General features: G+C 41.2%; 1 protein-coding gene across 4 annotated transcripts in view; it reads right to left on the reverse strand.

Annotated features, from left to right (window-relative positions):
* LOC121863229 (homeobox protein dve-1-like) overlaps positions 1-26,500 on the reverse strand; it is a 190,408-nt gene that overhangs the window by 65,311 nt on the left and 98,597 nt on the right. For all 4 annotated transcript variants that reach the window (XM_042361719.1, XM_042361720.1, XM_042361721.1 and 1 more), the window contains exons 3-4: positions 11,923-12,114; positions 9,944-10,070 (exon numbers count right to left, since the gene is read on the reverse strand). In XM_042361719.1, the coding sequence (XP_042217653.1) occupies positions 9,944-10,070; positions 11,923-12,114 (319 nt within the window). The remainder of the gene's footprint in view (positions 1-9,943; positions 10,071-11,922; positions 12,115-26,500) is intronic.

Raw genomic sequence — 26,500 nt, forward strand, 5'->3', positions numbered from 1 at the left:
ACCTCCCTAAGGTAACAAGAGATTAACAACAGACCGCGCTAATCCTTCTCGCGGTAATAATAGATAAACAGCTAATTGAATGACAATAAAAAAGAAAGAAATGAACATTAACAATAGAAGGATTACATGTCTAAAGTAACAATAGACGAACAATAGACAACGCTTTTTCTCACGGTAATGATTGATTGACATAAATATCTTAACTACGTGATTGCCTCAGACATACACGTTAACATTTGTCTATTTTAGCTTTCCCAATTTAACAAAATATTAACAAAAGCTGCTCTAACTTTTCTGTTTAACATTCTTAGCTTCTCGTCGTAATACTACAGTAGACCTTAGCTTTCCTTACAGCTATAATAAGATACTCTAGCTTTCCTCTTTTCTTACAGCCTTGATAAACACCCTAGCTTAACCATACAGCTGTATTAGATACCCTAGCTTAACCATACAGCTACGATAGACACCCTGACTTAACCATGCAGCTAAGATAGACACCCTAGCTTCACCATGCAGATACAATTGACACCCTAGCTTCCTTTAAAAGCTATAAAACAGATACCTTAATCCTCCCCAGGTTAACACTATAGCACTCTTAGCTGCCACTTGAATTCAATAATAAGTCACCCCCTCACAGTAAGCTGAGAGACTATGACTCTATATCTTCAGCTTAATAACACAGAGCTTAGTTCTCCCTCTTATCCAGCTTAACACATCGTAGTAACCAACATAAAGCTAAGTTTTTCTGACGGTAAGAGAGCTATAGACGCCATCGGTAGCAAGGATAGACTCACAATAGACAGGACATGCCACTCAGTCGACCGAGTTTTTCCCCTCCCTTGCCTGGATGATCTCAGTGTTGACGTCACTCGGATCAATCTCGAATTTCCCGCCAAAACCATCAAAACAAATCCCAAAGTAGAGCTTTTGTCCGACAGCGTGCCTGCGTCTGCGGCTTCCCCTTTCTTAATTCCCTTTATTTTAAATTTATTTACTAGTATAACTGATGTTAAATTTAAAGTGTAACGCGTGACTGAAGTCGAAATATTGTTTTTTATTTTCTGACGTGTACACAGCAGAGGAGATTCAAAACAAATGAAAGATTTCGTGAGATTAAGTAAAGGTATTCGAACGACGGCTGGTGGATTTCGGAATGCTCCGTGAGTTTCCAATTTCTGAGGGTTTTTTATTTTTCGTGCTTTCCAAATTTTCGTGAGGAACGAGCGGCTTACAGAAGACGAAGAGTAACAAAAGGCAGTGATAAACGGCGAGGGAAGGAGGGAAGAGGAGGAGATCTGAAGAAGGAGGAAAAGGAAAGGATGGTGAGAGTTGATTACGTCAGAATTTGCAGCCTTGTGTGAAAAGTCTGGCAACCACAACACAAATACAGCAATGATTTATGTAAAAACAAACAAAAAACAACAATAACAAATATATAAATAAACTTAACAGATATCAAATACTTTCAGAGGAATTCTACATAGATATAGACAGTACAGAAACACCGACATACTGTAATTAATTTTGTACGTCCATAAGGGAAATAATCGTGTACTATCTAAACTAATAAATAGACCTTGGCTGTTGAACGATGCATTATAACATTATCTTCGTCCTCAGAGATTTACGAAGACGAATATTTGTGACGAAATAAAAACGACTCGGTGATTATATATTCACTCTAGACAACGACTAGGTAAAAAAATATATAAAAACGACTCGGGTCACCGGGATTTATTTATAAAAACGACTTCTGAAACAAACGTCGTCCTTCATTAAAGATAAAGAGAGAGAGAGAGAGAGAGAGAGAGAGAGAGAGAGAGAGAGAGAGAGAGAGAGAGACTTGACATATCCAGGAAAAACAAAAGTTAACACGAGCCGTATTATAGTTAACAAAAGTAGATAACAACTGTAGCCAGTTATAAAATAAAAGATAATACTAAAACACTCGACAACAAAAGCTACACAGAAGAAACATACAACAGCTAACTCAATAAAAGTTCACAAAAGTCGTACATGAGTATAAATAAAAGTACACAAGAGCTTTACCGTGGATGGAAAAAAAAAGAGTTGAACAGTGGAACAGGATTCAACAAAAGCTGAAAATTCGACAACTATACAAAAGCAGACAAGAGCAAAGCACAGTACACGAGACCAACAAAAAAAAAGTTGAATACTGGTTAACACAAAAGCTACAGATTAAACACCAACATAAACGGCGCTAAGCTTTTGTGTAAAATGAAAACATAAAAACAGGACGTATCTATCACACACACACACACACACACACACACACACACACACACACACACACACACACACGTCCAAAAAAAAAAAAAGCTTGAGCAATATCCAGGGAGATTTAAACAAAAGTTGTAAAAGAAAGAATATATAAAAAAAGACAAAATAAAAGAAATAGGTTTAGAGAGATCACACGTATAAAGGTGTCTCCTGACGGCATATACCCTCCATTCTATTTGTATTAATAACATCTAATTTTATATAACTTCTCAGAAAAGATAAATAAATAAAATAAAGTCCGCAGTAACATTTATCAACCAAATATAAATTAGTCTTCAATAAATATATATATAACGAAAAAAAAAAAATATTTACATCCTTAATAAAATTGTGAGAAAACAAAAAATCTTCGCTAAGCCTAAAGGAATTTTTATCAACAAACAAACACCTTAGTGAACTCATTATTAGAAAAAGGAGAACTGACACAGACGCCTGAGGTAGGTAGGAAGAGATGAAGCTTAAACGTAATAAATAAATAATAAAGTAATACAGCTACTCAACAAATTCCAATACTGACAAGAACAAAAGCAAAAAAAAAAAAAAATCCGTGACTGGAAATAAACTGTTGTGTTAAGAGTAACTGGTATGCATTTGAGCTACGGGGATGAGAGAGATATTTTCAGTCACTCAGTCAGTCAGTCAGTCAGTCAGTCAGTCAGTCAGAAAAGTTATTGATGATAGATAACAAATTTAATCACTATAATAAACACAGATTATAGACTTAAGATAAAGGAATAAACAGAGAAAAGATGAAATAGAGAATTATATGGAAGTGAAAGTTCATAATAATAATGACAATAATAATAATAATAATAATAATAATAATAATAATAATAATAATAATAATAAAAATAATAATACTACTACTACTAATAATAATAATAATAATAATAATAATAATAATAATAATAATAATAATAATAATAATAATAATAATACAATGATAATAATAAGAAAATAACAATAATCAATAAAAAAAACACGAAAACAGAAACAACGAAAAGAACAAAAAATGTAGAAACAAACAAACATAAAACGTAATCAATAAGAGACGACGAATACCGACACAATACAACACACACACACATACAAAAAATACGAATTAAATAAACAAAACATTGAATTCTCCAGTGTGTGTGTGTGTGTGTGTGTGTGTGTGTGTGTATGTGTGTGTATGTGTGTGTGTGTGTGTATGTGAGAACAGAAATTCCAACACGTATCTGGCAATAACACAGGCCAACTACCAGAGCAACCTACCACCTTCATCAATTTGAAAGAACCGAACAAGAATGAAATAAAAATCGTAAAAAAATATAGATAGATAGAAATATAGACAGAGAAAGAAAGAGAGAATTTGTAAGGTACAGGTGTAGTACATATATATATATATATATATATATATATATATATACGATTCGCGAAAGGGTAAACACTGATACATAAACTGGAAACAATGACTATGCCTAAACAGTTATAATGAGAATATTGCAAGGTGTATATTTACGGGTCGCGAAAGAGTAAACACTGGTATATAAAATGGAAATATTAAATATTCAAGGTATATATATTTCCGGTTTACAAAACAAAACAACATTGGTATATAAACTGGACATATTAAAGATGCCAAAACAGTTATATAGGGAATAGATAAGGTAAATATTTACGGTTCACACAAAAGTAAACCTTGAAAATAACTGGAAATTCTCAATACACTAATATAAACAATATAAACTTAAATTTAAAGTTAAAAAGTAATTAACGTTAATTAACTTTCCCCCAGGTGTGTAAATATTGATAATTATAACAGGTTAATGGACCAGATTAAGGTAATGTACAGGTAACATTTCTCTTCATGTTTAGGTTAAGGTGATATGTTTATCATTACTGTACCGGTACTGTCAATCCTTTTTCTAAATCTGTCTAAAAATGTCTGTCTGTCTTGTAAAACTTTCCTACCGAAAAACTATTTAATTGTAATATGATCTATTTATAGCTGTCAAAATCGCTCTATAGCTCAGTCTCTGTCTGTCATAATATATCTCAAACTCTATCTAAAACTGTCAGCAAACTCAATATATATTTTCGTCTTTTACATATACCTGCATTTCTTACTGTCTAAAACTGTCAACAAATAATATATTTTACATCATTCTAATATATCCGTCTAAATCTGTCAACAAACTAAACATATTTTACATCATTCTAATATATCCGTCTAAATCTGTCAACAAACTCAACATCGTCGCACCTGTAGAAATACCTTTACACGCGTCTCTGTAAAAGGTTAATTATGAACTAATCCTTGATATAACTCCTGGAAGTTAATTATAAAAATACATATGAGAAGAAATGTCAACACACGACACACACACGACACACACACACACACACACACACACACACACACACACACACACACACACACACACACACACACACACACACACACACACACACACACACACACACACACACACACACACACACACACACACACACACACACACACACACACACACACACACACACACACACACACACACACACACACACACACACACACACACACACACACACACACAACACATCACTTGAGTAAGATATAAGATGGAAAATATTGACGTGAAGCAAAAGTGTCATTTTTTTTATTTATGGGAGGGTTCTATCTCTCTCTCCTCTCTCTCTCTCTGTCTGTCTCTCCTAAAGCAGATGAAGGGGAGGGAAGGGAGGGGGAGGATTACCACGCTAAAAAAGTCCCTCTCATACCATACTGGCCGCGAAGACCAGTTTTATTTACTGATGTTAATGGCTAATGTGTACTGATGTCTGTCTGTCTGTCTATCTATCTATCATCTATCTATCTGTCTGTCTGTCTGTCTGTCTATATATCTGTCTGTCTCTTTTCTTCCTGTTTTTTGGTCTCTTTTCTTGTCTTTCCTTGTTTTCTCTCTGTCTCTCTCTCTCTCCCTTTGATACATTTCTCCATCCACCAAAACACATCATCACTCTCCTCCTCCCCCTCTTCCTCCTCCTCCTTCTCCTCTTCTTCCTCCCTATACACACCCTCCCTTCTGTTCTTCCTTCCTCGTCCTGTTCCTCCATTCTTTTATATTTATCTAGATCTCCTTTCCATCCCTCTCTACGTGTGTGTGTGTGTGTCTCTCTCTCTCTCTCTCTCTCTCTCTCTCACACGACCGCTTTATCCCTTCATCCTCCTGTGAATCTCTGCATGGGCGTGATAACCGATCAAGTTTCAATCGTTTATTATTTTGCTGCGTTAATCTGATTGGCTGTCCGACCGGGGGATAGAGTCCGGGTTGTATACTCTCTCGTTGGCTAGTCTCTCCCTCCCTCCCTCTCCTCCCTCTCTCCCTACCCTCCCTCCCTCTCTCCCTACCCTCCCTCCCTCTCTCCCTACCCTCCCTCTCTCTCTACCCTCCCTTTTCTCCCTCACTGTCTATTTATTACAGGATATTTGGTATATGTACGAGTAGGTATTTTCCATCTGTGTTCATTGAAAAAAAAAAGTCTTAAAAATACTATATGTTGAAAAAAATTATATACACAGGCGTTAAGAGAGAGAGAGAGAGATTGTGTGTGTGTGTGGAGAGTCGCGCGGGAGAGTTTTAGAAAACGCTCACGCATCAGCCAGCTGCGTCGAGCGTGTAGGGTTTCGCGGATTAGATCCCGCTTCGTGACGCAACGTGGGATTGGAGCCTTTATACTTGGGATTAAGTCCGACGGTATGTGGATTACCATTCTTCTACTGATTCACTGGCTCGAAATTCAAGAGTGATTTAAAAATCTTTCGGGCGGTGTGATGTTTTTACTGTCTCTTCCCCTTCCCTTGTTGTATTGTGAATTGTATTATTATTATTATTATTATTAGTAGTAGTAGTAGTAGTAATAGTAGTAGTAGTAGTAGTAGTAGTAGTAGTAGTATATATTTTAACACAAATCCTTAACTGAAAGTGTCGTCGTAAGGGTGGGGGTAAGTTATCGTTTTGGTTGTTGTTGTTATTAATACGGTTGTAAATCTAGACTCAACTACTGACTTAGAAATCAGTACGTGATGTTCTATCGATTAAGAGAATCAAGGACGCTGTGAAGACTCAGTGGGGTGGGGGGGGGGGGAATTTGTACCCTTGATGGAACAGTATAAATGAATGCCTCTCTATACGCCCTCGTACTTAGCTTTTGACGGGTATTTTGGAACAATGGTACAATGATGAATGAGTCCCACCTTCCTCTTCCCCTCCGTGCACACTATCTCTCTCTCTCTCTCGCTCTCTCTCTCTCTCTCTCCTCTTCCTCTCTCTCTTTTACCATCTTCCTTTCATGGTACAAATGCAAGATCATTCCTCATTATCACCCATTTGTGGTTTTTAGACGCGGTGGTACAAAAAAAATCGAATTCCTGGTATCATAAATTCTTGGAACGTCGGTGCAGAAATCTGAACATTTTACATCGTTAGCTTCACAAGGACTTGGAACAATTGTACATGACTAATATCTTGCTGTTTTATCCTCACGATACTATAAATGGTACAAAAGGTGGATTTTTTTCTAGTACCCGTGGATAATGAACAATGGAACAAAAACTCACAAGGATTTGGACAATGATGTACAACCCTCCCTCCTTCATCAACTAACGTCACAGAATCGTGGAACAATGGCATATAATCTCAAAAAGTGGAACAATGGTACAAAAATGTCAAAAAGACTTTAATAATGGCACCAAAAGCTTCCCACTTCGTTCAGGTGACGTCATTAAGTCGTGGAACAATGGTACAATAACCCCTCCCTTCACCACACCTCTTCCCCTACCCTTCCTCTCCCCTCCCCTTCCCTCCCGTCTCTCCTTTCTTCCCCTTCCTCCTCTCCCCCTCCCCTTCCATACCCTATTTGGGACCATGGGGAGGGAGGGAGGGAGGAGTGAGGAGAGGGAAGGGAAGGGGGAAGGGGTGGGGGTAAGGGGAAGGGGGAAGAAGGGAAGTATGGCTTCATGAGCTTGCAAATATAGAGCCAAAGGGGGAGAAAGGGGAAGGGGGAATCAAATATTCATGACACAAATATATATAGCCAAGGGGAGATAGGGGAAGGGGGAATAGTAGGGGTAAGAGGTTAAGGGGTAAGGGGGTAAGTTAAGGGGGTTAAGGGGTGTAAGGGGATAAGGGGTTAAAAAGATTAAAGGGGTGCAGATAAAGGGTTAAAGGGGTTAACGAGTAAAGAAGTTAGGCAAAAAGGGGTAGGGCTAGGGGGTTAAGGGGTGTAACTGGGTACAGAATAAGGGGTAAGGGTTAAGGGGGTTAAGGGATTTAGGGAGTACAGAATAAGGGGTTAAGGGGTAAGGGATTAAGGGAGTACAGAATAAGGGGTTAAAGGGGTAAAGGGATTAAGAGGGTAAGGGATTAAGGGAGTACAGAATAAGGGGATAAGGGGTAAGGGGGGTAAGGGGGGAGGTGAACGTCTTCATGACCAGGACCCTAATGCGAAGCTTAACGCCTACACAGGATTATCCCAGCAGAGGTTTATTCCTTCTTATGATCCTGCACGACTCTCTCTGTCTCTGTCTCTCTCTATGTCTCTCTGCCTCCTTGTGTCTCTGTCTCTCACTATGTCTCTCTGTGTCTCTGTCTCTCTCTATGTCTCTATCTATGTCTCTCTGTCTCTTTCTATGTCTCACTGTCACTATGTCTCTCTGTCTCTCACTATGTCTCTCTGTCTATATCTCTCTCTGTCTCTCTCTGTGTCTCTGTCTCTCTCTATGTCTCTCACAATGTCTCTCTGTCTGTCTATGTCTCTCTGTCTGTCTATGTCTCTCTGTCTCTCTCTATGTCTCTGTCTCTCTCTATGTCTCTCACCCTTTTTGTTTCTGTCTCACTCTGTCTCTCTATCTCTGTATCTCACTCCTTTTGTTTCTGTCTCACTCTGTCTCTCATCCTTTTTTGTCCCTCTATGTCTCTCACTCTTTTTGTCTGTGTCTCTTTCTTTGTCTTTGTATCTCTTTTTATCTCTCTCTCTCTCTCTCTCTCTCTCTCTCTCTCTCTCTCTCGTAAAGCAAAAAAAGAAAACGAAGGATGTAAAGAAAAGATAAAAAATACATACATACATACACACATACATACATACATGCATACATACATACATACACACATACATACATACATACATACATACATACACACAATAGTAACAAAGAATACATAATCACACTTACTAATTTGACTTGTATGTATCTCATGTATACTCTGATGAAGTACACATGTATAAACAGAGACTCGAGCCGTGACTTGAATATACATAGGTTCGTAGGTATTAAGGTCTAGTAAACATGTATGTATATCAGGCCGCACCTCGATTATGCGGTTCAGTTCTGGTGCCTATTATAGAATGGGAGTCGGTGCAGCGAAGAATGACAAAAATGATTCCGGGACTTAGAAACCTTCGATATCAGGATAGGTTAAAGAAACTTAACTTGCATTCCCTAGAAAGACGAAGAGTGCGGGGAGATATGATAGAAGTATTTAAGTGGGTGAAAGGAATCAATAAAGGGGATATAGATAAAGTTCTTATAATATCCGAGCAGGATGGGACTCAAAAACTAACGGATTTAAAGATTGGATAAGGTTAGGTTTAGGAGAATGGAAGAAACTGGTTCTACAAATGAATTGGTAGATGAGTGGAACAAGCTTAGCAACTTTGTAGTAAGTGCGGGAACTCTGGAAAGTTTCAAAAGGAGGCTAGATAGATTCATGGATGATAGAGAGTGGTAGTAACTCTCGACAGGAGCTGCCATGCACAGGCCAACCGGCCTACTGCAGACTCTTTATTTTCTTATGTTCTTATGTAACAGTAGTGTACCTTCTGCCTCACCTCTCACCCCTACCCCCTCCCTCTCTTCTTCCTTCCTTCCTCCTTCACTCTTCCCCCCGTCCGTCCTCCTATCTACCCCCTTACCCCCCCTCTCACCTCCTTCCCTCTTCCTCCTCCCCCCCTTACCTCCTCCTCCTCCTCCGCCTTGTCCAAAAATTCGCGCGTTACAAGTAAATATATATTTTTCATCTCTCTCTCTCTCTCTCTCTCTCTCTCTCTCTCTCTCTCTCTCTCTCTCTCTCTCTTTTTTCTTTCTTTTTTTTCCTATCTGAAACTCCACCCGCTCAGCTGTCATCCGCCTGCGAAGCCTTGCTAATATTGTACACGAAAAATATATATATAACGCGTGGGAAAAAAATGAAAGACGCACACACATACACACACACATCCACACGCATACACACACATACACAAACATATACTGTACATACATTCACACAAACACATATACACAGATGCACATTCACAGAAATACACATATACACATACACAAACATATAAACTTACACAAACACATACACACACATATACTGTACATATATATTCATACACACACACACACATCAGGACTCTCTCTAGCTTTGCAAATATATACAGAAGCAGTTTATCCGTGTACCGTGTATAACAATAACAGCAAAATACAGACTAAAAAAAATAAATTTCTAGTGTATTTGTTATTATTATTACTGTAGTATTATTATTATTATTATTATTATTATTATTAATTATTATTATTATTATTAAGGGAGAAGGACATTGTACCTACCTGTAGATACGGACGTGTAGGGTGGCGAGAGGGGCAACGTCACACAGCACCTCGGCCACGGTCTTGTCCTCCGTCTCAGGGATGTGTTCGAGGGGTAGCGGCCGCCAGTTCCTCAGCTGCAGAAGACCTGTAGGAGACGAGAGATACGAGATGATAACCCTCTCAAGAACGTCGGGGTCAAAAAGTGATTAACATTAGATTAGGTTAAGTTGGGTTAGTTTAGGTTAAATTGGGTTTGGGTTAGGTTAGGTTAGGTTAGGTTAAACGGTCTCCACTACTGTAGAGTTAAGAGGCTTTCTGACACACGATACACCTTTCTATAATAATGTATATCTGTCATATGGGTTCACTCACCAGGTATAAACTCTATCCCCGTGTAGGTGTGATGTGACAGTACTGTACGTTCCTCTGACTATCTATAGATTAAGGCACCAATGACCCCCATACTTTATAAATACAGGTGATACTCAGGTGATACTCGGGTGATACTCAGGTGATACGCAGATAATACTCAGATGATACACAGGTGATATTATGGTGATACTCAAATACACAGGTAATGCTCAGGTGACACTCCAGGTGATACTCAGGTGATACTAAATAGGAGTTGCCGAAGCTGTAATACCGGTTACAGGAGGCAATAACTCAGGGCAGGCAGCAGTAGGGAAACACTCTTCAGGGGTAATTTGTGGAATATGATCAGGTAATATTAACTAGGAGGTGACTGTCATACTGTTCCTCGCGCTGGCTGGTGGGGCAGTGTGGCAGGGAGGAGGTTGAAGGGGGGTAGGTAGGAAGAGAGGAGGCAGGGGAAGGAAAGAGGGGCAAGGGGAAGAGGAGGGGAAGGGCGTAGGTAGAAATGAAAGATGAAGGGGAATGAGGGAAATGGAAAGAGGTGAAAGAGGAAGGTGTGTGTGTGTGTGTGTGTGTGTGTGTGTAATAGTAATAGTAATAGTAGTAATTGTTGTTGTTGTTCTTGTAGTTATTATTATTACTATTACTATTATCATCATTATTACCATTACGTGTATGTAAACAGAGAGCCATAATAAGAGCTCTCAGATAAGCCAGGTCACACTACAGGTCTCAGAGACTCGGTCACCAATTACACAAAGTCACGTACAGTTTCTTAGTTGTGAAGTAGTGTATAATTAAAGAGATAAATATAACTCCCCCCACCACCCCACCCCACCCCATACCTTCCCTTCCTTTCCCTTCACTTCCCTCCCCTTTCCCGTCTCTCTCACATATGACTGGGGACTGTAGTGACCCTAAAACCCAAACTGTGTATTTTTGGTGACCTTTGACCTTTTTGAGGAGGAGGAGGAGGAGGAGGGAGGAAAAGGTTAGAGGAACACTACAAGAACGAGCACCGGATTACCTGAAGATTTGCCCTCTAGATTAATCTCACCTGATGATTAACCACCCTAATGCTACCTGCAGAGAGGGGAGGGGTTAGGTTAGGTTAGGTTAGGAATGTTAATCTTCTGATGATCCCAAGTATTCACAGATGGGGGTAACACACACACACACACACACACACACACAGTTTTCAAATTTCGTTTATCTACAAGTTACTGAGCAAAGGCTGATGAGGTATAGGAAATGAGAGGCATACTGAAGGACCGGGAGGAAGGTGGAAGTTACAGGAGGAAGGTGGAAGTTACAGGAGGAGGAAGGTGGAAGTTACAGGAGGAAGAAGGTGGAAGTTACAGGAGGAAGAAGGTGGAAGTTACAGGAGGAAGAAGGTGGAAGTTACAGGAGGAGGAAGGTGGAAGTTACAGGAAAAATAAGAAGTTACATGTAAAATAAAGAAGAAAACTAAAATTACAGGAAGAAAAAGAAAGAAAATTTAAGTTACAGGAAGAAAAAAAAAAGTTGAAGACACAGAGGAAAAAATAAATATTCAAAACGTCACTAAGAAGAAAATCAATCCAATACAAAAAATCTCTCCCCACACACACACACACGGGACTTACCTCTTGCATGGGTCAGTTCCTCCGAGTAACCCAACTTGACCAGAGCTGACTGCAGGAGGTCGGTGAAGCGGGTGTGTCCAGGGATGAGGGCGTAGCTATCCATCTCTACCCTCCCCCGTAGCTCTTCTATCCCCATCCCCACACCACAGAGGGGGATAGTTTCAATCACCACGTGTAGAGGGATGTTCTTACCTGTTGGAGAGAAGGATAGATATGTTAATTGGGACATGGATAGATGGGATTTGGATACATGGATAGGTGTTGTTAGTTTATAAGGGACGTGGATTGGTGATTTTGGTATGTAGATAGGTGTGGATAGTTTAAAAAGGATGGATATGTTAATTACGACGTGGATATGTGATTTTGGGGACTGCACGTGGTTAGGTGATACGTTGAATAGAAAATAAAGTCTAATTTATGAACTTCACATAAGAAAAATGTACACCGTTTTCTAAATCAAATTCAAAGTATCAAAAAATTACCATAGATTTTTTTTGTAAGCGTCAACAAAGGTTTATGTTGTTGTCTTGTGAATCGCAGGTGAGTTCTAAGAGTCAATGTTTGATGCACTGTACTCAACAGACCCAGCCTGAGAGAACGCATGTGGTCTGTTTACCCTCGTCTGTGAATCTTTGTTTACTTACAGCCACAATTACCACTACTACTATCACCCCCCCCTTACCCACCTTCCACCCCCCTTACCCACCTTCCACCCCCCTTACCCACCTTCCACCCCCCCTTACCCACCTTCCACCCCCCCTTACCCACCTTCCACCCCTCACCTCCCTAAACCCCTTCCCCCCTCATCTAACCCCACCCACCTCCCTTGTCCTCCACCAACCAACCAACCCCCCCCACCACCACCCTACTAGCTTCCCTCCCCTCATTTAACCCCTCCCCACCCCCCACCCTCCCACCCCCAGCCTTCGTTATCCCTAAGGTCTGGGCTGAGCACTTGTAGCTGGGAGACACTTGGGAGGGGTGAGGTTGGGGAAGAGAGAGGAGAGAAGGGGAGGTGGGGAGGGGGAGAGGGGGTGTTGAGGTGAGAAGGAGGGATGTGATCTGGAGCGTCACCCACCCATGCACACAGCTAAACATGGCGGTATTAAGCAACCATGAACCATCCAACGGGGCTCCAGTAAGCTAGATTAATGCTTCGTCGGTAGTGGGAGGCGAGGTGTCTTTTTTTTTTGAGGGGGAGAGGAGGGGAAGGGGGGATGGGGAGGGGGGAGGGTTAGACTTTTATCTGCTAATCCTTCTTCTTCTTCTTCTTCTTCTTCTTCTTCTTCTTCTTCTTCTTCTTCTTCTTCTTACTCTTCCTCTTCATCATTTCTCTCTTCTTCTTATTATAATTGTTCTCTAATTATTTTCTTTCTGCTTCTCTGTTTTTATCTGCTAATCCTTCCTCTTCTCTTCCTCCTTTTATTACTCCTCCTCCTCTTCCTTTCTCCCTCCTCTTCTTCTTCTCTTCTTTCATCCTTCTCCTCTATTCTCTTTTTTTTCTCTTTCTCTTTCCTTTTATCTCTTTTTTATTTGTTTATCTTTTTGTTTTTGTTTCTCTTTTTTTATTTTTCAGTCGCTGTCTGTCTCTGTACACACACACACACACACACACACACACACACACACACACACTCTCTCACACACACACACACACACACACTCACACACACACACACACACACACACACACACACACGAGCTAAAATATATATAACAATTTAATATTATTTTCCTATATCTCAGGTAGAAGCTTCAAAACCCACTCATTAAATCACTTAAATCCGGGTTGAGTTCCCGGCATAGTGAACCTAGAGAGTATTTACACCTCTTAGATCCGGGTCAAGGGTACAGTACTGGCTGACCATTATGTCCACTCGTGTTAGTTAGTTAGACAGGTATCAAGAAAAAAATGTCTTAATGTTGAGCTGTGTTAATTACATACATACATACATACATACATACATACATACATACATACATACATACATACATACATGCATACATACTCTAATCACTGGCTTAACCTACCCCAATGACTTAATACAACAGAGGAGAGAGAGAGAGAGAGAGGGGGGGAGGGGGGAGGGACAGGTAAAACACAAGGGGGTAAATATTTGCCTCAGTAGATACCTGCCTCACGCAACCCCGGCCCTGGTGAAGACATAAACCAAGCAATTATCACCACCACAAGGTCCCATCCCTCACCCCTCCTACCTACCTCCCCTTCGCATTCGGACTTTCCTGGGGGGTTAATGGGCTGTGTCCCCCTGCACGCCCACCCTCTCTTGCCCTCACCCGCCCACGCACGCCCTCGCTAATCCCCATCCACCCCCCCCCACTCCCTACCCACCGGCCGTCTTAAAATGGTAGTCCGAGGTTCAAATTACCAGCATCTTGCAGGGCTGACACCAGATTATCCTAGGACCTTGACGGTGGTGTGTTACTGCAGGAGGGGCCCGACTGACGCCACTACTACTACTACTACTACTAATACTACTACTACTACTACTACTACAGGTACCAATTTAGCCATAAAGAATAAATCCAGACGCAGATTCCACACTCACACAAATCATCCTTTACAGACACCGATTTAACTATAGAAAACAGGTAAAAAAACAGATTTCAGATAAATACATCAATTATTACAGGTACAGAATCCGTAGACGGTACAGGTAGAGGTACAGACACGGGGAAACAGGTACCATTAAGTTAACCTACAGTGAACCTCATAAGAGCTACAGTACAATGATTTAATCTGATGCTGTCGAGTAATGGTGAGTCAGGCAGGATGGTGACTCAGGTAGAATAATGACTCAGACAGGATGGTGACTCAGACAGGATGGTGACTGAGGCAGGATGGTGACTCAGATAGAATGGTGACTCAGACAGGATGGTGAGTCAGGCAGGATGGTAAGTCAAGCAGGATGGTGACTCAGACAGGATGGTGACTCAGACAAGATGGTGACTCAGACAGGATGGTGACTCAGATAGTGACTCAGACAGGATGGTGAGTCAGGCAGGATGGTAAGTCAAGCAGGATGGTGACTCAGACAGGATGGTGACCTAGACAGGATGGTGACTCAGAATGGTGACTCGGGCAGGATGGTGAGTCAGGCAGGATGGCGAGTCAGGCAGGATGGTGAGTTAGGCAGGATGGTGACTCAGAAAAGATGGTGATTCAGGCAGGATGGTGACTCAGAAAGGATGGTGACTCAGAAAGGATGGTGACTCAGACAGGATAGTGACTCAGGCTCAGAACAAACAGTGTTGCCAGAACATAATCCCCGAGGCCAGGTGGCTTAAATCTTTCCCTTGTGAACACTGACCAAACTGGACAAGTTGTGAGTAGTGCGTTGTGAGTAGAGTTGTGAGTAGAGATGTGAGTTGTGAGTAGAGTTGTGCATTGTGAGTAGAGTTGTGAGTTGTGAGTATAGTTGTGCGTTGTGAGTAGAGTTGTGCCTTGTGAGTAGAGTTGTGAGTTGTGAGTAGAGTTGTGAGTTATGAGTAGAGTTGTGAGTTATGCGTTGTGCGTTGTGAGTAGAGTTGTGAGTAGAGTTGTGCCTTGTGTGTAGAGTTGTGAGTTGTGAGTAGAGTTGTGAGTTATGAGTAGAGTTGTTCCTTGTGAGTAGAGTTGTGAGTTGTGAGTAGAGTTGTGAGTTGTGAGTAGAGTTGTGAGTTATGAGTAGAGTTGTGAGTAGATTTGTGAGTAAAGTTGTGAGTTATGATTTATGAGTAAAGTTGTGCATTATGAATAAAGCTGTGAATAGAATTGTAATTTATGAGTAAATTTGAGAATTGTGAGTTGTGAGTTATGAATAAAGTTGTGAGTAGAATTGTGATTTATGAGTAAAGTTGTGTGTTATGAGATATGAGTAAAGCTGTGAGTAGACTTATGAGTTATGAGTAGAGATGTGAGTAGACTTGTGAGTTATGAGTAGAGATGTGAGTAGACTTGTGAGTTATGAGTAGAGATGTGAGTAGACTTGTGAGTTATGAGTAGATATGTGAGTAGACTTGTGAGTTATGAGTAGAGATGTGAGTAGACTGGTGAGTTATGAGATGGAGTTATGAGTTCAAGTATATTTTTTAGTTATAAGTTTTATCATAAGTAAAGTTATGATTTATGAGTAAAGATACAATTGTAGTTATGAGTTGTGAGAATAGTTATGAGTAAAGTTATGAGCTAGGTCAGATTATAAGTTATGAGTGAATTTATGAGTAATATTTTGTGGGTGTTTTTCATTATTCAGTCGTTCATTTCTCTCTCTCTCTCTCTCTTCCACCCTTACTACACTACTTTCTTTCATCCTTATCTTCCTCCTCCTCCACTCATCCTCCTCCACCACCTCTTCCTCCTCACCTAACTCCCTCTACTCCTCCTCCTCCTCCACCCCTCACCCATCCTAACTTACTTTTATAATAACCTTACAAACCCTACTCTAAAGAATACCAAATAATAATTGGCACCCACTTACTCTCTAGCCCTCCTCTAGAGTGTCATCTGATTGTGGACCTTCTCTAGCTGACTACTGCTATATCTCTACTGACTTTCCTTGTGATTATTGGCACTACAGCTGTTTCCTCCCTGCTGATTATTGGCACTCTTACTACAGCTGTTTCCTCCCTGCTGATTATTGGCACTCTTACTACTGCCGTTTCCTCCCTGCTGATTATTGGCACTGTTACTACTGCTGTTTCCTCCCTGCTGATTATTGGCACTCTTACTACAGCTGTTTCCTCCCTGCTGATTATTGGCACTCTTACTACTGCCGTTTCCTCCCTGCTGATTATTGGCACTGTTACTACTGCTGTTTCCTCCCTGCTGATTACTGGCACTCTTACAGACTATTGGTACACCTAGTGACTATTGCAACAGTCCCTCAAGTGGTACTCCTAATGGTGATTAATGCCAGGCACTCCTCTAATGGCACTCACGATGACTAGCGCCACCATCACTCTTGTGTGACTTCTACTGACTAATGCTCAACCCTTTAATGGGACTCAGGTGACTAGTGCCAATATCTCCTCCAGTGGCATCCATCGTGACTAGTGCCACCACACCTCACTAGTGGCACACCCGCCGAGTTATCCTGCCGCATCTCCTTTGACAATCTTAATAACTAGTGCCACCTATTTTCAACTATCACTCTTTCATAACTAGTGCCAATATTCTTCACTTGGCACTCCTGCTAACTATTGCCACAAGAACTTATGACCAAACGACGCGATTAATGAACCATATTTGTCCATATTTAAAAGCTTACGAGTAACATCCTAAGTAGTCGTGTTATTAATATAGACACTTGGGCAATGACGTGCATCGTTCACTTTACAAACACTCGACCTTGATAAGTGAGAAGCCACCCAGATATCACTTAATACCTAACCTACTTAACGTCTTGATCTACTTAAGGGTAAAAGTGGGGCGTATATATTGACTTATACTTTACCACCGTATTAAAACCTTAGCATTTAATTAGAGGATATTGAGGTAATGACATGTTCAGCTCTGTTTTGTTTACTTGGTTCATCTGGAGGGTTTATACGTGGAGGTTTATATGTGGGGGGCTTATACCTGGAGGGTTTATTAATACCTGGAGGGTTTATTAATACCTGGAGGGTTTATTAATACCTGGAGGGTTTATTAATACCTGGAGGGTTTATTAATACCTGGAGAGTTTATTAATACCTGGAGGGTTTATTAATACCTGGAGGGTTTATTAATACCTGGAGGGTTTATTAATACCTGGAGGGTTTATTAATACCTGGAGGATTTATTAATACCTGGAGGGTTTATTAATACCTGGAGGGTTTATTAATACCTGGAGGGTTTATTAATACCTGGAGGGTTTATTAATACCTGGAGGGTTTATTAATACCTGGAGGGTTTATTAATACCTGGAGGGTTTATTAATACCTGGAGGGTTTATTAATACCTGGAGGGTTTATTAATACCTGGAGGGTTTATTAATACCTGGAGGGTTTATTAATACCTGGAGGGTTTATTAATACCTGGAGGGTTTATTAATACCTGGAGGGTTTATTAAGTGGTACTCGGAGATAATACATGGCAATGAAAATTTAATACATGGAGACTCTACTAGTACATGGAGACTCTACTAGTACATGGAGACTTTACTAGTACATGGAGACTCTACTAGTACATGGAGACTCTACTAGTACATGGAGACTCTACTAGTACATGGAGACTCTACTAGTACATGGAGACTTTACTAGTACATGGAGACTCTACTAGTACATGGAGACTTTACTAGTACATGGAGACTCTACTAGTACATGGAGACTCTACTAGTACATGGAGACTCTACTAGTACATGGAGACTCTACTAGTACATGGAGACTCTACTAGTACATGGAGACTCTACTAGTACATGGAGACAAGCTAGTGGGGATACGGTAATACCACTCGCACTAGCTAAAACAATAAATAGTTCAGAGACTCATTCCAGCAGTTCAGAGACTCATTCCAGCAGTTCAGAGACTCATTCCAGCAGTTCAGAGACTCATTCCAGCAGTTCAGAGACTCATTCCAGTAGTTCAGTCTCATTCCAGCAGTTCAGAGATTCATTCCAGTAGTTCAGTCTCATTCCAGCAGTTCAGAGACTCATTCCAGCAGTTCAGGGCAGAGTTCAGGCCAGTTTAGACTCATTCCAGCAGTTCAGACCTCCTTCCTTGGTTCAGAGACTAGTTCCAGAAGTTTAGGGGCCAGAGGTTCAGGCAGTTTAGACTCATTCCAGCAGTTCAGACACTCATTCCAGCAGTTCAGAGACTCATTCCAGCAGTTCAGAGATTCATTCCAGTAGTTCAGTCTCATTCCAGCAGTTCAGAGATTCATTCCAGTAGTTCAGTCTCATTCCAGCAGTTCAGAGACTCATTCCAGCAGTTCAGACACTCATTCCAGCAGTTCAGTCTCATTCCAGCAGTTCAGACACTCATTCCAGCAGTTCAGAGATTCTCCATAGTTCAGTCTGTTCCGCAGTTCATCTCATTCCAGCATATCAGAGACTCAGACATGTACAGGAACTTCTGATCTTTACTAAACCCTACATACTAACCGAATGATCTACCATCGACGGCCGGATAATAACATAACGTCAACAGCGGGAAAATACTATGCGCTGTAACCGGCCTCAAATCAGTAGTACCTCGACACGCCAACAGCCGCCACAAGGAACAGGTTAATGAAGGGAAGGGTTGGTGAGGTAAACATGATGGACGTGATATAATGTTAGTGTTGTTCCTGTGTATAGTATCACGCCATAAACTCATGATGGATTTCTGTGTCTGTAACTGTATATTGTAAGCTTACCTGTAGCTATACCTGTACTAGTGTATATCCATCTATACCTGTACCTATGCTGTACCTGTGAGTATAGTTCTACCTGTGCCTCTATACTTTTTTTTGTAATCTGTACCTGTAACCGTAAGCCTACCTGTACCTGTACCTGTAAGCCTACCTGTATCTGTATGTGTATCTGTACCTGTAATACTTGTTAATATCCTTATTCACCTGTACTTGTTGCGTCACCTGTACCTCTACCTGAGCTGTTATCCCTTGTAAATAAATTATCCAAGTTTATTTTATAATAATAATAATAATAATAATAATAATAATAATAATAATAATAATAATAATAACAATAATAATAATAATAATAATAATAATAATAATAATAATAATAATAATAATAATAATAATAATAATAATAATAATAATAATAATAATAATCCCTAACTGTCAACCACGTCTTCTTCCTTCCTCATGAACAACAAACCACGACCCTCACCCCCCCTCCCCCCTCCTCCAACAAACCCGACCCTCACCCTCCCCTCCTCCCTCCAACAATTGCTTTCCTCCTCCTTCTCCCTCACAACCAAACAAACCCGCCCCTCCTTCCCCACCAATCCACCCTCCTCCTCATTTCCTCCTTCATTAAACAAACCCTTACAATCTCCTCTCTCCTTCTCCTCCTCCTCGGCCCACCCACCCATTAGCCTAATAGCAGACTCTTCCTCGCGTCACCCCTCGTACATGACTCTCCACAGGCTCCCAGCCAATGCCCCTCACCACCCTCCATGGCTCCCCCCCTCCCCCTCTTTCCTCTCCTCCTCCTCCTCCTCCCTCCTCCCCATCCCAAGAGCTATTAAATACTCCCAGGTGGTAGTAGGCCACTCCCCCCTTCGCCACGCCTCCCCACGCCCCCTCCCTTTGAGTCGATCTACACACATACACACACGCATTCAAGCCACGCCTCCTGGACGCCAAAGCTCCGCCCTCCCACCACAGCAACGACGTGGTAAGTAGATGCACCGGCCTCCTATGTCCCTCCCTCTACTTCCTCCCTCTCTCCCTACTTTCATCCGTGCCTCCATCTCTCCCTTACTCCACCCCTCTTTCTACCCCCCCTACCCCCCCCATTTCTCTCTCTCCCTTCCACCTACTTTCATCCGTACCTCCTCTCTCCTTCCTCCTACTCTCCTCTCTCCCTCACACCACCAAACGCGATATTCATGTGGTGGGGAGGAAGAAGAGATGGAGGGAGAGAGGGAGGGAGGGAAGGAAGACAGGAGGGAGGGAGAAGACAGGAAGGAGGAAAAGAGGAAAGGAAGGAAGGGAGGGAGAAAGGGAAGACAGGAAGGGAGGAGGGTGGGAAGAAAGATAGAAATGAGTGAAGGAGGGGGATGAGGGGAGAAAAGAAGTAGGGAGAGATTAAGGGAGGGAAGACAAGAGGGAGGGAGGGAGGGAGGAAGGGAGGGAGGGAGGAAGGAAGGAAAGAAGGGAGGAAGGGAGGGAGTAAGATAGGGAGGGAACGATAGAAGGGGAGAAAAATGGAAGAGAGAAAGGGGTGGAGGGATTGGGGGAGGGAGGGAGGGAGGGAATGGGACTCTGGTTTGTGAAGTTTGTCTAAATCTGTTTGTGTGTTTGTTTAACTGAGGATTGTTTCTTTATACTTACGTTTGTTTGTTTGTACGTTTTAGGGCTTTTCCTATTTAATGTTACCTTCCTCTCTCTCCCTCTCTCTCTCTGTCTCTCTCTCTATTCTCACAGGTTGACAGGTGTACAGGTGTGTGTGTGTGTGTAGGGGAGGTGGCAGGAGGAGGGGGGCCCCGTAATCAACGAACGACAGGTGTATAACAGGTGAACAATCCTTAATTGAGTGTTCTTCCCTCTTCCCCCCAGCATACAGACACCCGCCCTCTCCTCCTCCTCACCCCCACTCACAACTACTTCCTCATCTCCCCATACTTAGCACCCATTTACATTCTTCCCTCAGCCTCTACAGCACACACGTCATAATCTCCCCAAAATGATGCTTCATTATTAACTCCCCATACCTGGCTCTTCCCTCCCCACCTCCTATACTCCCCTCTTTCCCTCTCCACACACACACACACCACATCCCAGTTCATCTCTCCTCATCCCACTCATTACCATCTTCTCTCACTCCCCTCTCACATCCTCCCCCCCCCAACCATCTCCCTCATTCCTCAACCCCCACTCACCTTAGTTTCTTTTTCCCCCTCTCCTCCCTTCCCCTCTCACCCCACTCTCCCCCCTACAGTAATCCAGAGCATAGTGAGGTAGGCATTAGTTGGTGGCAGCAGGCGGCAGGGCAGGTCGGTGGGGGCCTCAGTAACCCTTGAGATTCAACCATTACAAAACAATTACTAATTCCTTCCCAACCGACCTGGACTTACCGGCTCCTCCCCCTCCCCTCCCCCCCACATAATGACTCGCTTATAATACCCCCAACCCCTCCTCTCCCTCTCTCTGTCTCTCTTCCTCTCATTCTCCCTTTCCTTCTCTCTCTCTCTCTCTCTCTCTTCTCTCCTTTCTCTCTCTTCCTCTCTCTCCTTTCCCTCTCCCCTCTCCTTTCTGCTACTGTTGATCTTTTCTGATTCTGTTGGGTCTTCCTCCTCCTCCTCCAGACAGCAAGTACCTCCTGCTTCTGCCACTGCTTCTGCTTATACCGCTGGTCCTCCTCCACCACCTCCCCTCCTCCCCTCCTCCTCCTCCATCTCCCGACAACAGCTACTTCCCTCCCTCTCCTCCCCACCACCTCATTTACTACCTTCAAGACGCCAAACAACAAGACGCCAAAATACCGACAAGACATAAAAATAAACAAGACGCCAAAATACCGACAAGACGTAAACTACCGACAAAGAAAATACAGAACGCCAAAATACCGACAAGACCCCAAAATACCGACAAGACGCCAAACTACAAACAAGACATAAACACCGACAAGACGCCAAACTGACGCCAAACGCTACAGAAAAAGACGCCAAACTACCGAACAAGACGCCAAAATACGACAAGACAAAGAAAATACCGAACAAGACGCCAAACTACCAAACAAGACGCCAAACTACCGAAAAGACGCCAAAATACCGACAAGACGCCAAACTACCGAACAAAGAAAGCAAACAAAGACACAAAATACCGACAAGACATCAAAATAAACAAGACGCCAAACTACCGACAAGACGCAAAAATACCAAAAAGACGCCAAACTACCGATAAGACGCCAAACTACCTTCAAGACGCCAAACTATTCAAGACGAAATACCACAAGACACAAAATACCGACAAGAGGCAAAATACCGACAAGACGCCAAACTAAACAAGACGCCTAAATACCGACAAGACGCCAAACTACCGACAAGACATAAAATACCGACAAGACAAACTACGCAACAAGGGTGATGAAGGGAGAGGTTGAGAAGGGGAAGTGTGTGGAGTGATGGGAGTGATGGGGGAGTGGGGAGATGGAGGGTGATGGGGAGTGGGGAGATGAGGGAGTGATGGGGAGTGGAAGATGGGGAGTGATGTGGGGAGTGGGGAGATGGGGAGTGGGGAGATGGGGGAGGATGGGAAGTGGGGAGATGGGGTGATGGGGAGTGGGGAGATGGGGAGTGGGAGATGGAGTGAGGAGATGGGGGAGTGGGGAGATGGGGGGAGTGGGGAGATGGGAGTGGGAGGTGGGAGTGGGAGATGGAGGTGTGGGAGTGGGAGATGGGGGTGATGGGGAGTGGGGAGATGGGGTGATGGGGAGTGGGGAGATGGGAGTGGGGAATGTTATATACTTTGTCAGACTTTATCTAATGAATAAATCTTTTAGGGACAAATATAAAAACTGTCAAGATTATTATTAATGTTTATTTCATCGGAACTATTTATTCACTGAGGTATATATGAGGCCATTGTGGGCAGAAGGCGAGCAAACGTTAGTCAGACGAGTTTCCATTAGTTTTGTCGGTGTGAAGTACTGTATAAGGAACGCCAGGCATTTTTGTTCGCTCGTATTGGCGTTGTATTAGGTTAGAACTACTGAGAGTTGTATGATACTCTCTCTCTCTCTCTCTCTCTCTCTCTTCAGGTGTATATAATTATCAATGTATTTATCTCAGGTGTTCCGTAGTTGATGTTGATACTTTATTAAAGGTTTTAATATCTAATATGTTGTGGGGATATCTATAAAATACACCCCCCACACACACCCACCTCCCCCACACACCTCCCCACACACACCCTCCCCCACACACACACTCATCTGTATTATATAAAAAAATATTACATTTATTTTTGCTATGGTTAAATTACTTCCGGTGTCTAAGTATAGGATTCATACACCTGACTTATGTAAAAATATTTCATGTACAGTGCTCTATGTATTTATATACTGTATGTGTGTGTATCAAGAGTTTCAAAATCAAGAAGTAATTATTTTCCATATATTTTTGAGAATGTTTTTGCAGAATGTTAGTTTATTTTTATTAATAATATGATGATCTCTAATAAGCCTGGCGGATAGGTACACATTATGAGTATTTCTTATAAATGGTGTACGTGTATACTTCTCTCGATGTCTGACGCACACACACGACCCCGACAGACACACATACAAGGCTTTACGTAAACGGAATATTTCTTTTCGATTCTACTTCATTTTCTCAAGCGTCAGTTTAATCTACAGCCGGATGGAGAAGGATGAAAATAATCAACAACTGAGGATTACAAAGCAGCAGCAGCAACAACAACAACAACAAAGACAAAACAACAACACCAACATTTATGACAGGTAATAATGCCCATACAGGTAAGTGGAGCTTGCTTTGACGGACCTCCACACCTGGGGCATCATTGAGCTACGGTAGGTTAGAAGTTAAGAAGTTGGGAAGAAGTTGGGGTTAGGTTAAAGAAGTTGGGTTAGGTTGGATTGGGTAGGATTGATTTGATTGAGTTAGGGTTAGGTTAGGTTAGGTTAGGTTAGTGCTAAGGCGTTTACTTATCAGATATAATAATCTAGGGTGCCTAATCTTCACGTGATCCTATAAACACTTAGTATATAGTAGTAGTAGTAGTAGTAGTAGTAAGAGAGAGAGAGAGAGAGAGAGAGAGAGAGAGAGAGAGAGAGAGAGAGAGAGAGAGAGAGAGAGAGAGAGAGAGACACTCAGCGATACACCTCTCACAATCACAACTCAGCCAAGGCGCTACAAACGGTGTGGGGCAGAGAGGGGGTGGGGCAGGAGGATTATCTGCAGGTATAATTAGTGTGTGGGTGAGGACCAACCAGGTGACACCGACTCATTAGTGCTCAACACACTACCTGGTGTGTGTGTGTGTGTATTGAAAGCTTGTTCATTATGTAATTTTAGCCTTTATTTATTTATTATTATTATTATTATTATTATTATTATTGTTATTATTATTATTATTATTATTTATTATTATTACTGTATATTATTATTATTATTACACAAACATTCCACAAGTCAATAACTTACATCAGACTTTATGAACTCAATGAAAAATTTTCACTCATTGAAACATATCCAAATATTATTCTTCATTTATATCAACATTTATTTAATTTCTCTTGTAAATAAACATCACACACAATTTTCACAATATTTTGCTTCCCATTAATAAATTTCAATATATATTTTTCGTTACATTAACATATTTCTACAAGTTATTTTTCCCTTCAAAACAAAAAGACAACATAAAAGTATTAATATTTTTCTCAGACATAACGTGAGAGAAATTACAAATACATATTATAATGACAAGGCAAGAAAATACTCTTTTAACATACACAGTTTTCAAAGTTTATTAAAGTAAAAGAACAAACAAATAAAAATAAATAAAAATATATATATTAATAAGACACACACACACACACACACACACACACACACACACACACACACACACACACACACACACAAAGTACATCCATTTCTAAATTATTTTTTCCACTGTGATTTCGTTTTTCCTTCTTAACTTAACTTTTTCTCTTCACTGACGTTTCTTTTACTACGCGTTACTGAGGACTGACACAAACATCAACAACAGATGGAAAATTAATTGGAGAAAAAAATAATGACATTGGAAATAATACTGTTGTTTTCAAGATTGTTTAAATTGATTGTATTATTTTTTTGCCATTATTTCTTTCCCTTTGTGAGATTACGTCAATGCCTTCACTTGTCTCTGGGAATGAGCAAGGAAAACAGAAAATGGAGTGTGGTTGAGGGGAGTATAGTGAAGGCAATGGAGTATAGTGATAGAGAATGGAGTATAGTGATAGGCAATGGAGTATAGTGATAGAGAATGGAGTATAGTGATAGGCAATGGAGTATAGTGATAGAGAATGAGTATAGTGATAGGCAATGGAGTATAGTGATAATGGAGTATAGTGATAGGCAATGGAGTATAGTGATAGAGAATGGAGTATAGTGATAGGCAATGGAGTATAGTGATAATGGAGGTGATAGGCAATGGAGTATAGTGATAGAGAATGGAGTATAGTGAAGGCAATGGAGTATAGTGATAATGGAGTATAGTGATAAAAATGGAGTATAGTGATAGAGAATGGAGTATAGTGATAGGCATGGAGTATAGTGATAGAGAATGGAGTACAGTGATAGGCAATGGAGTATAGTGATAATGGAGTATAGTGATAGAAAATGGAGTATAGTGAGAATGAGTATAGTGATAGACATTGAGTATAGTGATAGAGAATGGAGAGGTGATAGACAATGGAGTATAGTGATAGAGAATGGAGTAGTGATAGACAATTGAGTATAGTGATAGAGAATGGAGTATAGTGATAGAGAATGGAGTATAGTGATAATGGAGTATAGTGATAGAGAATGAGTATAGTGATAGAAAATGGAGTATAGTGATAGAAAATGGAGTACAGTGATAATGGAGTATAGTGATAGAGAATGGAGTATAGTGATAGACAATGGAGTATAGTGATAGAGAATGGAGTATAGGATAGAGAATAGAGAATAGTGATAGACAATGGGAGTAGTGATAGAGAATGGAGTATAGTGATAGAGAATGGAGTATAGTGATAGACAATGGAGTATAGTGATAGAGAATGGAGTATAGTGATAGACAATGGAGTATAGTGATAGAGAATGGAGTATAGTGATAGAGAATGGAGTATAGTGATAGACAATGGAGAGTGAGGATAGAGAATGGAGTATGGATGAAAGAAAATTAAAATTATAAATAACAAATGGAAAGAGGCCA

The sequence above is a fragment of the Homarus americanus genome, unplaced genomic scaffold (genome assembly GCF_018991925.1).
Source record: "Homarus americanus isolate GMGI-L3 unplaced genomic scaffold, GMGI_Hamer_2.0 scaffold46197, whole genome shotgun sequence".
Lineage (NCBI taxonomy): Eukaryota > Metazoa > Arthropoda > Malacostraca > Decapoda > Nephropidae > Homarus > Homarus americanus.